Below are 14,647 nucleotides of genomic sequence, written 5' to 3'. Positions count from 1 at the left end.
TCCACACCTCAGCTCGGAGCCGCGGCCTGTTTCCCTTCATGATGCACACGTCGGGCTTGCATCTGCGGATCCTGGCTTCCCCACGGCTGTGGATGAAGGAAAGCGACTGGTCCCCACCTCTACCCTTGGGAACAGTACTGTGACCTTGAGTGGCTAAAATATGACAAACGTTCAAATAACTTAAAAAACGGCCTGGCGCAGTGACTCACACCTGTAATTCCAGCACTTTGGGAGGCTGAGGCGGGCGGATCACGAGGTCAGGAGATCGAGACCATCCTGGCCAACATGGTGAAACCCTGTCTCTGCTAAAAATACAAATAATTAGCCAGGCGTGGTGGTGCACGCCTGTAATCCCAGCCACTGAGAAGGCTGAGGCAAGAGAATCGCTTGAACCCGAGAGGCGGAGGTTGCAGTGAGCTGAGATCATGCCATTGCACTCCAGCCTGGGCAACAGAGCAAGACTCCGTCTTGAGAAAAAAAAAAAGAGAAAGAAACTGAGGCTGGGCACAGTGGCCTGTAATCTTAGCACTTTGGGAAGCCAAGGCGGGAGGCTTGCTTGAGCCCAGGAGTTCAAGACCAGCTTGGGCTGGTCTAGTGAGCCCCATCTCCACAAAAAATCAGAAACCTAGCCAGGTGTGGTGGCATGCACCTGCAGTCTCAGCACTTTGGGAGCCAAGGCAGGAGGATGGTTTGAGCCCAGAAGGTCGAGGCTATAGTGATTCATGATTGCACCACTGCACTCCAGCCCGGGAGACAAAGGGAGAGACCCTGTCTCTAAAATTAAACATAAATAGGCTGGGCGTGGTGGTTTACGCCTGTAATCCCAGCACTTTGGGAGGTGGAGACGAGCGGATCACAAGGTCAGTAGATCGAGACCCTCCTGGCTAACACAGTGAAACCCCGTCTCTACTAAAAATACCAAAAAATTAGCTGGGCGTAGTGGCAGGCACCTGTAATCCCAGCTACTCGGGAGGCTGAGGCAGGAGAATGGCGTGAACCCGGGAGGCGGAGCTTGCAGTGAGCCAAGATCACGCCACTGCACTCCAGCCTGGGTGACAGAGCGAGACTCCGTCTCAAAAAAAAAAAAAAAAAGAAAAAATCAAAAAGAAAAATAAAATTAAACATAAATAAATAAATAAACAGGCCAGGGATAGTGGCTCACATCTGTAATCCCAGCACTTTGAGAGACACAGGCAGGCGGAATGCTGGGATTACAGGAGTTCAAGACCGGCTTGGGCACCATGGCGAAATGCCACCACTACAAAAAATAAAATAAAAAAAAAAGAAAATAAAAAAAAGAAAAAACTGTTTCCTAGCACTGCACACTCCTGAAGCTGGCCTCTCGCTAGCCGAGGAGTGGCAGTGGTCAGGGAGGTCCACACAGACTCAGGCCCAAGGCTGGGACTGGAGTAAATGATCTGGAGGGCTTGTGTGTCTGCAACGGCAACGGCGCTGGAAGGAGGTGGGGATTCTTTTGCATGGGTCCCTCTGGGACCCCTCAACACTCTTGCGTGGACAGGAGGACGTCTGTGGGAGTCCCAGAGTTGGCACTGTGGAGGAGTATTCCGAGCGGGCAGAGGGGGACGCCTGCCAGGCCCAAGCCCTCCTGTGGGCAGCCCCTGCAGCCCCCACATTGCCCTGCTCTGTGAGTGGCTGCTGGTGGGGGGGGCACAGTGGTCTGCTTGTCTCGGTCTTCGGCACTGCCACTGCCAATGGGAGCTCGGATTAGGCACGCCAGCCTCCTGGCGCCCAGAGCACACACTCTGCCCATGCGTGTTAGTGGACGGTCCTCGTGACTCTTGGGACTGTCCCGGAGAGCAGCCCAGGACCCCTCACATGGCACAAGACGCTCTTGTGTCCAGAATGGCCTTTATTTGTCGTCAGGGATAGGGGAGGGAAGCTTCTTAGTGGAAGGGAACAGCTGAAGGATGAATGGCCCCGGGACCACTTTCTCTGCCGGGAGGTAGCACTGGGAGAGGATGGGGACCCGGGAGGGGCGTACCCTCCTCCAGGAAGGCCTCTGCCGGGTCGGCTCCGTGACTCTGTCTTGGAAAGTGATGAACTTGGTTGCCTGACACCGACTGGGGTCTGTCACAGATCTTGATTTTCCCCAGCAGTTCTGGAGGCCCAGAGCCTGGGTGTGGCATCCAGTTCATTGGGGAGGGGCATGGGTCCTGCCCCCACCTCCTAGCCGGGCTCCACCAGGGCTAAGCGCTCATCTGGGGCTGTGCAAGTGAGCCAGGGTGGGGCAAAGTCCTGGCTGGTGGGTCTGGGCCAGTTCCAGGTACAGGGTCCAGATCCCCCCACTCCCGGAGGAGGGAGCTTCCTCTTCAAAGCCATCTGGCTCTGGGAAGGACAGCGAGGCAGGGCCATCTGCTTCCACACTCCCTGGGGTCTCTTCCTGGCCTAGGCCCAGAGCTGTGCAGCCTGGCCCAGAAGGTCCTCCCTCCCGCTGCGTCCACGGGGGTCCCTAGGCCTCCAGCTCGCAGCGGTGCAGAGGGCCGGGGAGCAGAGGGGGCCCTGGCAACAGTGGCAAAAAGTCTTGGCGCCGAGGGACTGGATTCCACAGTGAGCTGCAGCCCCGGCCGCCATCACTGGGGTGGGGTGGGCGGTTGTTTCTCTGCAGGCCCAGGTGATGTGGTGGGGGCGCCTGGACTGCCACACAGACCCTGGGTTGGGCTGGGCACGGGGCCCGCCTGGCTCCCAGCTCGGGGACCGCAAGAGATGTGGCCCTGGCCGCTCAGGGCGGCAGAAGGGGCGGCTCAGTCCCAGTCTCAGGATACGGGGCTGGGGGAGGGTTTCCTCCCCAAAGGCTGTCCCGAGGCTGTGACCCCTTCGCCCAGAGCCCCGGCTTCCTCCTGGCGCCGCCCTCCCGGCCCCGGTCCACCCCGGACAAACAAGGCCCTGGCAGCGAAGCCCCTCCGCCGCCCAGCGCTCACAGGTCGTTTATTCCAAGTAGGAAAACGGAGACCTGCTCGGGGCAATCTAGGGGGGCCAACGCCCAGGGCGAGGCTGCAGCGTGTGCCTGCGTGGTCGCCTCTTTTGCAGTGACCACCAACAATGAAGACGGCGGCCGTCCTGCTCACGCGAGTTCCCGCCCGGATCCACGCCCTTCCCGTGGGGGACGCGGTCGGCAGCGCCAACCCGGCGCGGCACCGGGACGCGAACCCGCGGCTCCAGTGGCTCCGTCCGTGGCGTCCGCCTGCAGGGGGCGCCCCCGCGCCTGCCTCGACCGGCTCGTCCCCGCGCCGCGGACGCGCGCGCGCTGTCTCACGCGACACCCGCCCCGGCCGCCGTCCGTCGCAGCTCGCGTGCGTGCGCGTGCGTGCTAGTGCGGGCGTCGTGCGTGCGCGCGCGCGGCGGCCCAGAAAGCGGCGCTGGGAGCCTGAGGCGGCGGTGGTTAGGCGGCTCCCCGGCGGCTTGTCCGCGGCACTGAAGGCGACCGTGCTCCCCGCTTCCCGCTCCCAGCGCTTCTCCGCCCAGGCCCGCCAGCGGAGGCCGCTCCCGAGCGCCGGAAGATGCCAGCCGTGTCCAAGGGGGACGGGATGCGGGGCCTGGCCGTCTTCATCTCCGATATCCGCAACTGTGAGTGGCGGGGGCGGCGCGGGGCGCGGGGCGCGGGGCCGGGGCTGTGGCTGGGGCCGCAGGCGGAGACGGGGTCTGGGAGCGGAGGTCCGGGGCGGGGGCTCGAGGCGGGGGTGCAGGCTGCGATGCGGGCGGGGCCCGGGGCCTGAGGGTGCGGGCGGCGCTCGGGGTCTTGGGGTACCGGGTCTGGGAGTGCGAGCCAGGGTGCGGGGTGGGGGTCCAGAGTTTGGGGGTGCGGACTGCGCTCAGGGTCTTGGGGTATCGGGTCTGGAGGTGCGGGCCAGGATGCAGAGCGGGGCCCTGGGTCTGGGGTGCGGGGTAGGGGGTCCAGGGTTTAGGGGTGCAGGGTCTGGTGGTTTAGGGTACGGTCCTTCATTCACATCTTCACTCCCGTTTGCTGGTCCGCGCGGGGGGCTGCGGCACCGCCAAGGGGGTTCCGGGCCAAGACGCCCCTCCCCAGTATGATGTCACCTCGGTCTTTCTAGTACTGGAGCGTTTAACCCAGCATTTTCCAAAACGGCGTGGATTTTAGCTCTGGGAGCAGAAATCTGGAAATCGGTGTCTTCCTAGGAAACAGCTTTGTGAGCTGGGTTCTGGCGGCTTATTATCCCCTGATTAGATCTCACCCACGACGATTAAAATGACTCATTCCCGGAGGGAATCTGGACACGAGCAGGCAGTCAGCAGTCGGGGTGTGGGATGGCCTGGCTGCCTGCTGCTCCAATCACAGACCTCGTTCTCAACCCCATGCGTGTCCCCTCGGGGTGGAAAAAATCCACACCAAACCGTGAAACAAGCCAGGAAGGCTTGGCCTGTTAGAAGGATGTGCAGGGTGGCGGGGTGGGTGCACCGGTCCACAAATTAATTTGACTTTGGTGTGCAGAACCTTCTCTTGAAACAAAGCCGATTTCCTGTCTGGTGTGTTCATTTTTTTCCTTGTTATCCAGCAAATAGTTGACTTCATGGTTTTTTGTTTTTGTTTTTTTTGAGACAGGGTCTTGCTCTGGCGCCCAGGCTGGAGCGCAGTAGTGCCATCACGGCCCACCCAGCCTCCCAGCTCAAATGATCCTACCACCTCAGCCTCCAGAGTCGCTGGGACTACAAGCGTGCACCACCACCATTTTCGTGTTTTTTGTAGAGATGAGGGTCTCGCTGTGTTGCCCAGGCTGGTCTCGAACTCCTGAGCTCAAGTGATCCACCTACCTTGGCCTCCCAAAGTGCTGGGTTTACTGGCGTGAGTCACTGCACCCTCATAATTTTTAGTGTATATTTTGAGGAGTTTTTGTGATCTTCCCTTTGAATTCTCATCTCCTTAGACTGGGTGGAGGATCAGGAGGATGGTCATTCTCCTACACTCTGTGTAAGGGTAGAAGTCCATCTAACCCTTCCCCTACTCTTTAAAAAAAAAAAAAAAAGCATAGAGGTGGGTGCAGTGGCTCACACCTGTAGTCCCAGCACTTTGGGAGACCAAGGCAGGTGGATCTTTTGAGCCCAGAAGTTTGAGACCAGCCTGGGCAATGTGATGAGACCCTGTCTCTACAAAAACCATGAAAATTAGCCGGGCGTGTTGGTGTACACACCTATAGTCCCAGCTACTTGGGAGGCTGAGACAAGATCACTTGAGCCCAGGAGGTCAAGGCTGCAGTGAGCTGAGATCGTGCCACCGTACTCTAGCCTGGGTGACAGAGTGAGACCTTTGTCAAAAAAAAAAAAAAGGCTTAGAAACACAGCCTCAGATCAGCACTTTTACGAGTAGCATTTTTTCTCTTGCTTTGTCACGTAATGAGACTAACATGCATTTTGTAAAACTAAGTGTGTGTATTATTTGTTAAGGGGACTCCTCGGGACAAAGGCTGAGCACTGTTAAGTTAGCTGCGATGTCTGTCCTTCCATTTTTGAGGAAAATTGTGTTAGGCAGGACGATGAGATTGGAAGGCATTTCCTTAGACAACAAGTCACCCGCTTGTTAGATATATTGTCTGTGCGAGGGCCTGCGTTTGACAGGATGGCGCCTACCACAGGGAGCGCAGTACAGCCGTCCTCCCTTATTTGTGGTTTCACCTTCTGAGGTTTCAGTTATCTCTGGTCACCTGTGATCTGAAAATAGGTGAGCACAGTACAATAAGATATTTAAAGAGACCACATTCATGTAACTTTTATTACAGGATATCATTACAGTTCTCTTTTATTATTGGCTGCTGCTAATCTCTTATTGTGCCTAATCTGTAAGTTAAACTTTTTCCTAGGTATGTGTGGGAAAAAAGCAGCTTGTATAGGATTTAGTGTTATATGAAGTTTCAGGCACCCACTGAGGGCCTTGGAACGTATTCCTGTGGATATGGGGAAACTGCTGTACTCTATAAATACTTGACTGTGTAAACTAGACTTTCTTCAACTCAGCAGAGCTGACATTTGGGGCTGGATCACCCTTTGTTGTGGGGGACTATTGAGTACCTTGTAGGATGTTTATAGCAGCACCACATGCCTCCATTGCGATAAGGAACAATGCCTCCAGGCATTGACAGATGTCCTCTTAGGGCTAAGTTGTCCTCCGTGGAGAACCACTCATGTATCCCGATGAATGAGACAGCCCCTCCCCTGAAGGAGCTAGCAGAAGAAGGGGCGCTTCGTCCTAGCTGGGGGAGCCAGGTCTCTTTAATACGGCCGCCTTCTCGGAATTCTTTTTGCGACGTTGCTGGTGGGTGGCCTCTCATCAGCTGCAGTACTCACCGTTCTCCCTCTGGGCAGTGGCTTCAGCTTGTGGTGCTGTTTTTCACCCGTGCGGCTGCATCTCCCCCGCTGCCCTCTAGGGTGGGCTCTACAAGGTGGGCACCCTGTCTCGCTCATCACATTATGGCTCCTGCTCTCCTCATGGTGAGCGTCTGGCATGTGAGCTGTACCCAGTGAATGGGTAGATGAGCGAGCCAGAGAAGACCTCACAAGGAGGGTGATTCTTGGGCTGGTTTTGTCCAATGGGCAATTCAGGCAGGAGACCCAGGTATTTGAGGAATAGCAAATAATTAATGTATATATGTATTGAATTAATTAACGTGAGCTGGTGCCTGGAGATGGGATTGGAGGGCCAGCCAGGGTTTGAGCTCATCTGAACCTGAGCTCCATGTCCCAGGCAGAGGGGTCCCCGATTCCGCTTTCCCTGGCCAGCTCTGATTTTGTGTGCAGTTTTCCTCTCGTGAGGGTGAATGATAGTAGTCGTCGGGCCCTGTGGAAAGAGGACTCTGAGCTGACAGCCAAGGCTCTTGACCCTGACTCTGCCTCTTAGCAGCTGCATGAGTGGAGGCCACTGGCCATGGAGCCTCAGTTTCCACAGTGGACAGTTGAAGGGGTGGATTTAGAGCTGAGATATCATTAAAGCTGCATGAGTGGAGGCCACTAGCCACAGAGCCTCAGTTTCCTCAGCTGACAGTTGAAGGGGTGGATTTTGAGCTGAAATATCATTAAAGCCTGTTTGAGCTCCAAATTTGCATCTTTCTGACTAGTTTCTTAAGTTTTCCTTCTTTAGCCTGGGCAATATAGTGAGACCCCTATCTTTACAAAAGAAAAAAAAGAATTAGCCAGGTGTGGTGGCACGCACCTGTGGTCTCAGCTACCCAGTGGACTGAGGTGAGAGCATTGTCTGAGCCCTGGAGGTTGAAGCTGCAGTGAGCTAGGATTGCGCCACTGCACTCCAGCCTGGGCAGCCTGAGCAACAGATTGAGAGACCCTGAGACCCTGCCTCAAAAAAAAGTTTTTCTCCTTCAAGACCCAGTGCCAGCCGGGCGCGGTGGCTCACACCTGTAATCCCAGCACTTTGGGAGGCTGAGGTGGGCGGATCACCTGAGGTCAGGAGTTCAAGACCAGCCTAGCCAACATGGTGAAACCCCTTTTCCACAAAAATGCAAACATTAGCTGGGTGTGGTGGTGGGCGCCTGTAGTCCCAGCTACCCGGGAGGCTGAGGCGGAAGAATCGCTTGAACCCCGGAGGTGGAGCTTGCAGTGAGCCAAGATCGTGCCGTTGCACTCCAGCCTGGGTGACAGAGTGAGACTCCGTCTCAAAAAAAAAAAAAAGAAAAGCCCTGTGCCAAGTATCTGAGGGAGTGGACAGGGAGCACGTGGACACATGAGCTAAGGATGCTGTATTTTCACTTCGAGTAACCCACTCCCAGCAGACTGGCTTGGGGCGTTACTCCTCTTAGCAGAGGCAGCAACGAACATGCTCCAGGATTTGAAAAGGGGCCTCGTGCCAAGCTCTGCCCCTCAAAGTTGTAGCTTTTGTGGCTCAGGTAGTGAACTAACTTAATATCTCCTAAAATTAACTTCATCCGAATTTCTGATTGACTTCAACCCAGCGACCACTGCATTTTCTCAGTATGAGTTCAGCGTGTGAAAGTTAATAAACTGTTTCTTTTTTTAAAAATTGGCATTAAAAAATCCTAGTCCTTTTATTTAGTCCAAGTTTTAGAATCTTTAGTTTGAAATAATTACAGCTTTACAGGAAGTTGCAGAAAATGGACAGGGAGATCCCTGGCATTCTTCACTCTACCTTTCTTTCTTTTTTTTTTTTTTTTTGGGGACGGAGTCTTGCTCTGTTGCCCAGGCTGGGGTGCAGTGGCATGATCTCAGCAGCTCACTGCAACCTCTGTCTCCTGGGTTCAAGTGATTCTCCTGCCTCAGCCTTTTGAGTAGCTGGGATTACAGGCGAACACCAACACACCTGGCTAAATTTTGTATTTTTAGTAGAGATGGAGTTTCACCATGTTGGTCAGGCTGGTCTTGAACTCCTGACCTTATGATCCGCCCACCTTGGCTTCCCAAAGTGCTGGGATTATAGGCGTGAGCCACTGTGCCTGGCGCCCTACCTTTCTTAATGTGGACATCTTGCATAACTACAGGACGTTTTCAACACCGGGACACGGACGCTGGTACACACCACCAGGCTTATTCAGATTTCATTAGATCTACGTGCACGTGTGTGTGTATGTGGTTCTATACAGTTTTAGCACCTGTAGCTTTGTGTGACCCCCTATCTCACTCAAGATACAGAACTGTACCATCATCACAAAGCTACCCTTTATAGCCACGCTCCTGAGACTAATCTGTTCTCCATCTCTGTAATTTTGTGATCTCAAGGATGTCATATAAATGGAATCACATCATACGTGATCTTTTGAGATTGGCTTTTTTTTTTCTGTCAGTGCAGTCCCATCGAGGTCCATTCAGGCTGGTGCATTGATTGGCATTGTATTTGAGCAGAAGATACCAAGAAAACAAAATAACTGCTGAAATTGGGAAAACAAGACAATAGTTATTTGCTATTTATTCAGTTATTTTGGAACTTTCGTTTGTTTTTTCACAAATGACATATCTGCAGAGGAGAGTCGTATCTGGCTTAGTTAATGCATGTCTTTATGCATTGCTGTTGACATGCTGACACTAGAATGTTGTTGGAGAGACACAACACTGCTGAAATGTTGTCAGGCTCTGAGAATTGACTGCCAGTCAGGACTGTGAGGAAAGGGAAGAAGTGATAATCCTTGTGAGCCCGGTCAGTTTGCCAGGAACACAGCTTCAGGCAGGAAATGACCGTTTTTCTTTCCCTGCATGTGGTGCTGGTGTGGTGCAAGTGCTTGGAGGCGTTTTCTTTAATCCACCCAGGTCCTCACATGAAGGGGAAACAGATGGAGAGATGTTATTAGCAAGATGGCAAAAATGAATTTCCATGCTCTTGAAGAAAGTGGTGCAGTTTTGCTGCAGGTTTCACGATAAATTAGAATAATTATCAGTGCTCTGCTCACTGTAGTTGGCATAAAACTCGGTCCCTTCCATTTCTTGTTCTTTTTTTTCTTTTTTTTTTGAGACAGAGTCTCGCTCTGTCACCCAGGCTGGAGTGCAGCCTCCGCCTCCCGAGTTCAAGTGATTCTTGTGCCTCAGCCTCCTGAGTAGCTGGGACTGCAGGTGCCTGCCACCACGCCCAGCTAATTTTTGTGGAGACGTGGTTTCACCAAGTTGATCAGGCTGGTCTCAAACTCCTGGCCTCAAGTGATCCGCCTGCCTCGACCTCCCAAAGTGCTGGGATTACAGGCGTGAGCCACTGTGCCCAGCCATTTCTGTTAACTTTCTTGAAATTAGATACCTTTGAATTGTGTTTCAGCGTGACTAAAGTTAAAAAGATTTTATTTGTTCATGGAATTCCAGTTATGGAGTCATAAATTAGATATGGAGAAACTGAACACTAAATTTTAAACTCTGCTTAAACTTCAGTGTAAAAAACATAAAGTTGTACTGATCTTCGTGCATGGGAGTGAAGATCAGAATCAGAGTTGGTCAGTCTGCTTTTGCATTTCTTAAATAACCTTCACAGTTAAAAGCTCATTTTGTCCTTTTGACTGTACATTCCTAAAAAGTGCTGACTTTTAGAAAAGAATGCTCTTCTTGCATGTCTTCTTTTGCATGCTTCTGCATAATTGGTGTTCCTTAGAAACCAGTGTAGGAAGTGTGTCATGGTGGCTGTGGAGAGGAGGAAGGAAGTCTTTGCTCAGGTTGGATTTTTCTTGCCAAGGTGGTGGTCGCTGCTTCTGGGACATCCTGGTTCTCTTCGCAGTGTTTCCAATCTGGCTGCTCTGAAGGTCGGGATCACTTTCTTTTATGACAAGTTGAAGTGTCCTGGTGATGAACATACTTTGTGCCAGATACTTATTATTACTTCTCTTTCCTCTTAAAATGACTTACACTCAGTTACTTTTGGTAGCAGTCTGTGTCAGGGTTTTGTAGTCGAAGAGTTCCTGGAAAGGCTGTCATTGAAGGATTAAATGGCGTTTCCGTGGCTCTTAAAAAAATCAAATAGGCCGGGTGCTGTGGCTCACGCTTGTAATCGCAGCACTTTGGGAGGCCGAGGTGGTTGGGTCTCCTGGGGTCAGGAGTTTGAGACCAGCCTGAGCAACGTGGAAAAACACATCTCTACTAAAAATACAAAATCAGCCAGGTGTGGTGGCGCGTGCCTGTAGTCCCGGCTACCTGGGAGGCTGAGGCAGGAGAATCGCTTGAATCTGGGAGGTGGAGGTTGCAGTGAGCCAAGATTGTGCCACTGCACTATAGCTGGGGTGACAAAGTAAGACTCTGTCTCAAAAACAAAAAACAAACAAAACCCCAGAAATGAACAGTTTTTACCAGGCCACATGATGTCTCAGATTAGAAGACCACATTTGCTGATTCTGGCAGCATGTTCCTTCTTCAGAACCTTCCTGACTTTGGCTTAAAAGTTGAGCTGGTTGAAACGTCTTGAAAAGCAGTACGTGCAGTTTTGTCACGAGAGAATTTCTGGGTGGGCGGGATAGGTTGAGGTGGGTGTTCCCATGTAGAAGTGGGGGCTGAAGCTGTGTGGTGAGATGAGCTCTTTGCTTGGGACAGGGTTGTAAGGGTCTGGGCAAGACGCACAGAAGAAATAACATGTGAGTAGGAAGCAGCCCTGTTGTAAAATAGTGCCCTGGAGACTTGAATTGGGAAGAGGACCAAGAAGAGTGTGAGGCAGTGAGATGCCCAGCACCAGGGCGGGAGAGGCGAGTTCCAGTGACTTGTGGGCACCTCAGGAGCGGGGATGACCCGAGAGACACAGGGAGCTTGGAACCACCCTTCTGCATTCAGACATCACTTCTGCCATCTTTGCACGCTTTTTCCTGAAACATTGTTGGCGGAGGGGAACTTGTATCTTCTGTTCAGTTGATTCTTGATTTTAAACATTTGTTGCCTTTTGGAGCCAGCATTTACCTGGTGATTGGAGTGTGGGAATGGTTGGGGGTATCAGGGCTTCTGCAGGCTGGGAAGGTGGCAGGAGCACAGGGTACAGGGGTGGGCTGAGGGGCTGGTAGGCGCTGCAGGATTTTAGGAGGGGTGCTGTGCCCACAGCTGCCGTGTGTCCCCAAGTCCTGACTTCCCTGCTAGGTTCTTTCTGCCCCGTGTACCTCCCTTAGCCCCGCCACCCCATACCTCAGGAGACTCCAGGTCCAGCGGCAGACCTCCTGCCGGGTGTGTTCTTAGGAACAACACTTCTAGCCGGGGAGGGGAGGTTTGGGTCAGATCCTGATTCTGCTCTCCTTTGTTTTCCACTTTTAAATTTTTTATATTTATTTTTGTTTTTAAAATTTAGAGACAGGGTCTCACTATGTTGCCCAGGATGGTCTTGAACTCTGTGGCTCAAGTGATCCTCCCCCGTCAGCCTCCCAGAGTGCTGGGATTTATAGGTGTGAGCCACTGCGCCCCGCCCTTTCCCACCTTTTCAAATTGCAGCCCTGTCAAGAGCCTGGAGTCTTCGTCTTTGCCTGAAATCCAGACTCCGAGTTGTGATGGTTTTGTGTTCATCTCTGTTTTTTTTTTTGAGACGGAGTCTCGCTCTGTCGCCCAGGCTGGAGTGCAGTGGCCGGATCTCAGCTCACTGCAAGCTCCGCCTCCCGAGTTTACGCCCTTCTTCTGCCTCAGCCTCCGAGTAGCTGGGATTACAGGCGCCCGCCACCTCGCCCGGCTAGTTTTTTGTATTTTTTAGTAGAAACGGGGTTTCACCGGGTTAGCCAGTATGGTCTCGATCTCCTGACCTTGTGATCCACCCGTCTCGGCCTCCCAAAGTGCTGGGATTACAGGCTTGAGCCACCATGCCCGGCTTGCATTCATCTCTGTGCTTGACTTCAAGACACTCCCATTTACCTTTCTTCTCAGCCACCCTAAGCTTTGGTGTCTGTCTGCCGGTTTGCTTAAAAGTATAGAGACCAGGCCGGGCGTGGTGGCTCAAGCCTGTAATCCCAGCACTTTGGGAGGCCGAGGCCGGCGGATACTGAGGTCAAGAGATTGAGACCATCCTGGCTAACACAGTGAAACCCCGTCTCTACTGAAAATACAAAAAAAATTAGCCAGGTGTGGTGGCGGGCGAGTAGCTAGTCCCAGCTGCTCGGGAGGCTGAGGCAGGAGAATGGTGTGAACCCGGGAGGCGGAGCTTGAAGTGAGTGGAGATCGCACCACTGCACTCCAGCCTGGGCGACAGAGCCAGACTCCATCTCAAAAAAAAAAAGTAAATAAATAAAAAGTATAGAGACCAACAGCCAACATGTGTTGCCTGGCTTTTGTTTTGCATTGTGGGGTGTTTTTCTTACCTTTAAAATCCCTCTGATGGCAGCACAAGGGTGTAATGCGGATTACTTAGCATATGTAAAGAACTTTGAGCTCCTTGGGGCAGGCGGCACTGTGTTAGGATTTGTGTTTTGCTTTTTCTGTGGACTGCCTTCATGTTTCATGTAACGTAGCTTAAATAGCAAGTACATCTTTCTTTTTTTTTTTTTTTTGGAGACGGAATGTCGTTCTCTCACCCAGGCTGGAGTACAGTGACATGATCTTGGCTAACTGCAGCCTCTGTCTCCTGGGTTCAGGCATTTCTCCAGCCTCAGCCTGTGGAGTAGCTGGGATTACAGGAGTGCACCACCACGGCTGGCTAATTTTTGTATTATTAGTAGAGATGGGGTTTCACCCTGTTGGCCAGGCTGATCTTGAACTCCTGACCTCAAGTGATCTACCTGCCTTGATCTCCCAAAGTGCTGGAATTATAGGTGTGAGCCACTGTGCCTGGCCTTTTTTTTTTTTTTTTTGGGACGGAGTCTCGCTGTGTCGCCCAGGCTAGAGTGCAGTGGCACGATCTTGGCTCACTACAACTTCCGCCTCCTGGGTTCAAGCAGTTCTCCTAGCTCAGCCTCCCTAGTAGGTGGGATTACAGGCATGCACCACCATGCCCAGCTAATTTTTGTATTTGGGTAGAGATGGGGTTTCACCATGTTGGCCAGGCTGTTCTTGAACTCCTGACCTCAAGCAATCCACCTGCCTTGGCCTCCCAAAGTGCTGGGATTACAGGCGTGAGCTGCTGCACCTGGCCTAAGTTTTTTTTTTTTTTTTGAGAAGGAGTCTCACTCTGTCTCCCAGGCTGGAGTGCAGTGGCGCGATCTCGGCTCACTGAAACCTTCATCTCCTGGGTTCAAGTGATTCTCCTGCCTCAGCTTCCTGAGTAGCTGGGATTACAGGTGTGTGCCACCATGCCAGCTAATTTTTGTATTAGGTAGAGATGGGGGTTTCACCATTTTGGCCAGGCTGTTCTCAAACTCCTGACCTCAAGCAATCCACCCACCTTGGCCTCTCAAAGTTCTGGGATTACAGGCATGAGCCACTGTGCCCGTCCAGTTTTGTGTTTTTAGTAGAGACAGGGTTTCGCCATGTTGGCCAGGCTGGTCTCCCAAAGTACTGGGAATTACAGGTGTGAGCCACCGCGCCTGGCCTATTCCTTTTTTTTTTTTTTTTTAAAAAAAGAGATAGGGTCTTGCTGTCGCCCAGGCTGGAGTGTGGTGGTGTGATCATAGTTCACTGCAGCCTCTGCTTCCTGGACTCAAGCAGTCCTCCCACCTCAGCCTCTTGAGTGACTGGGACTATAGGATGTGCCACCTCGCCTGGCTAATTTTTTAAATAAATAAATTATTTATTGACAGGGTCTCATTCCCATTGCCCAGGCTGGAGTGCAATGCTGCAATCATAGTTTACTTCAGCCTTGACTTCCTGGGCTCAGGTAACCCTCTTGCCTCAGCTTCTTGAGTGGCTGGGACCACACACCTGGCTAATTTTTATTTATTTATTTATTTATTTATTTATTTATTTATTTATTTTTTTGAGACGGAGTCTCGCTCTGCCGCCCAGGCTGGAGTACGGTGGCGCGATCTCAGCTCACTGCAAGCTCCGCCTCCTGGGTTTACGCCATTCTCCGGCCTCAGCCTCCTGAGTAGCTGGGACTACAGGTGCCCACCACTGCGCCCGGCTAGTTTTTTGTATTTTTAAGTAGAGACGGGGTTTCACCGTGTTAGCCAGGATGGTCTCGATCTCCTGACCTCATGATCCGTCCGTCTCGGCCTCCCAAAGTGCTGGGATGACAGGCTTGAGCCACCGCGCCCGGCCAATTTTTAAAAAACTTTTTTGTAGAGATAGGGTCTTGCTTTGTAGCCCAGGCTGATAACGAACTCCTAGGCTTGAGCAATCCACCTGCCTCAGC

At 52.4% G+C, this 14,647-nt stretch overlaps 1 protein-coding gene across 2 annotated transcripts in view; it reads left to right on the top strand.

Annotated features, from left to right (window-relative positions):
• Nucleotides 1-3,310: 3,310 nt before the first annotated feature.
• Nucleotides 3,311-14,647, top strand: part of LOC101016499 (adaptor related protein complex 2 subunit alpha 2) — a 71,077-nt gene continuing 59,740 nt past the window's right edge. For both annotated transcript variants that reach the window (XM_031653844.1, XM_031653845.1), the window contains exon 1: nucleotides 3,311-3,585. In XM_031653844.1, coding sequence (XP_031509704.1) covers nucleotides 3,519-3,585 — 67 coding nt within the window. In that variant the 5' untranslated portion in view covers nucleotides 3,311-3,518. The remainder of the gene's footprint in view (nucleotides 3,586-14,647) is intronic.

The sequence above is a fragment of the Papio anubis genome, chromosome 12 (assembly GCF_008728515.1).
Source record: "Papio anubis isolate 15944 chromosome 12, Panubis1.0, whole genome shotgun sequence".
Classification (NCBI taxonomy): Eukaryota; Metazoa; Chordata; class Mammalia; order Primates; family Cercopithecidae; genus Papio; species Papio anubis.
This window is presented reverse-complemented; position numbering and strand designations above follow the sequence as displayed.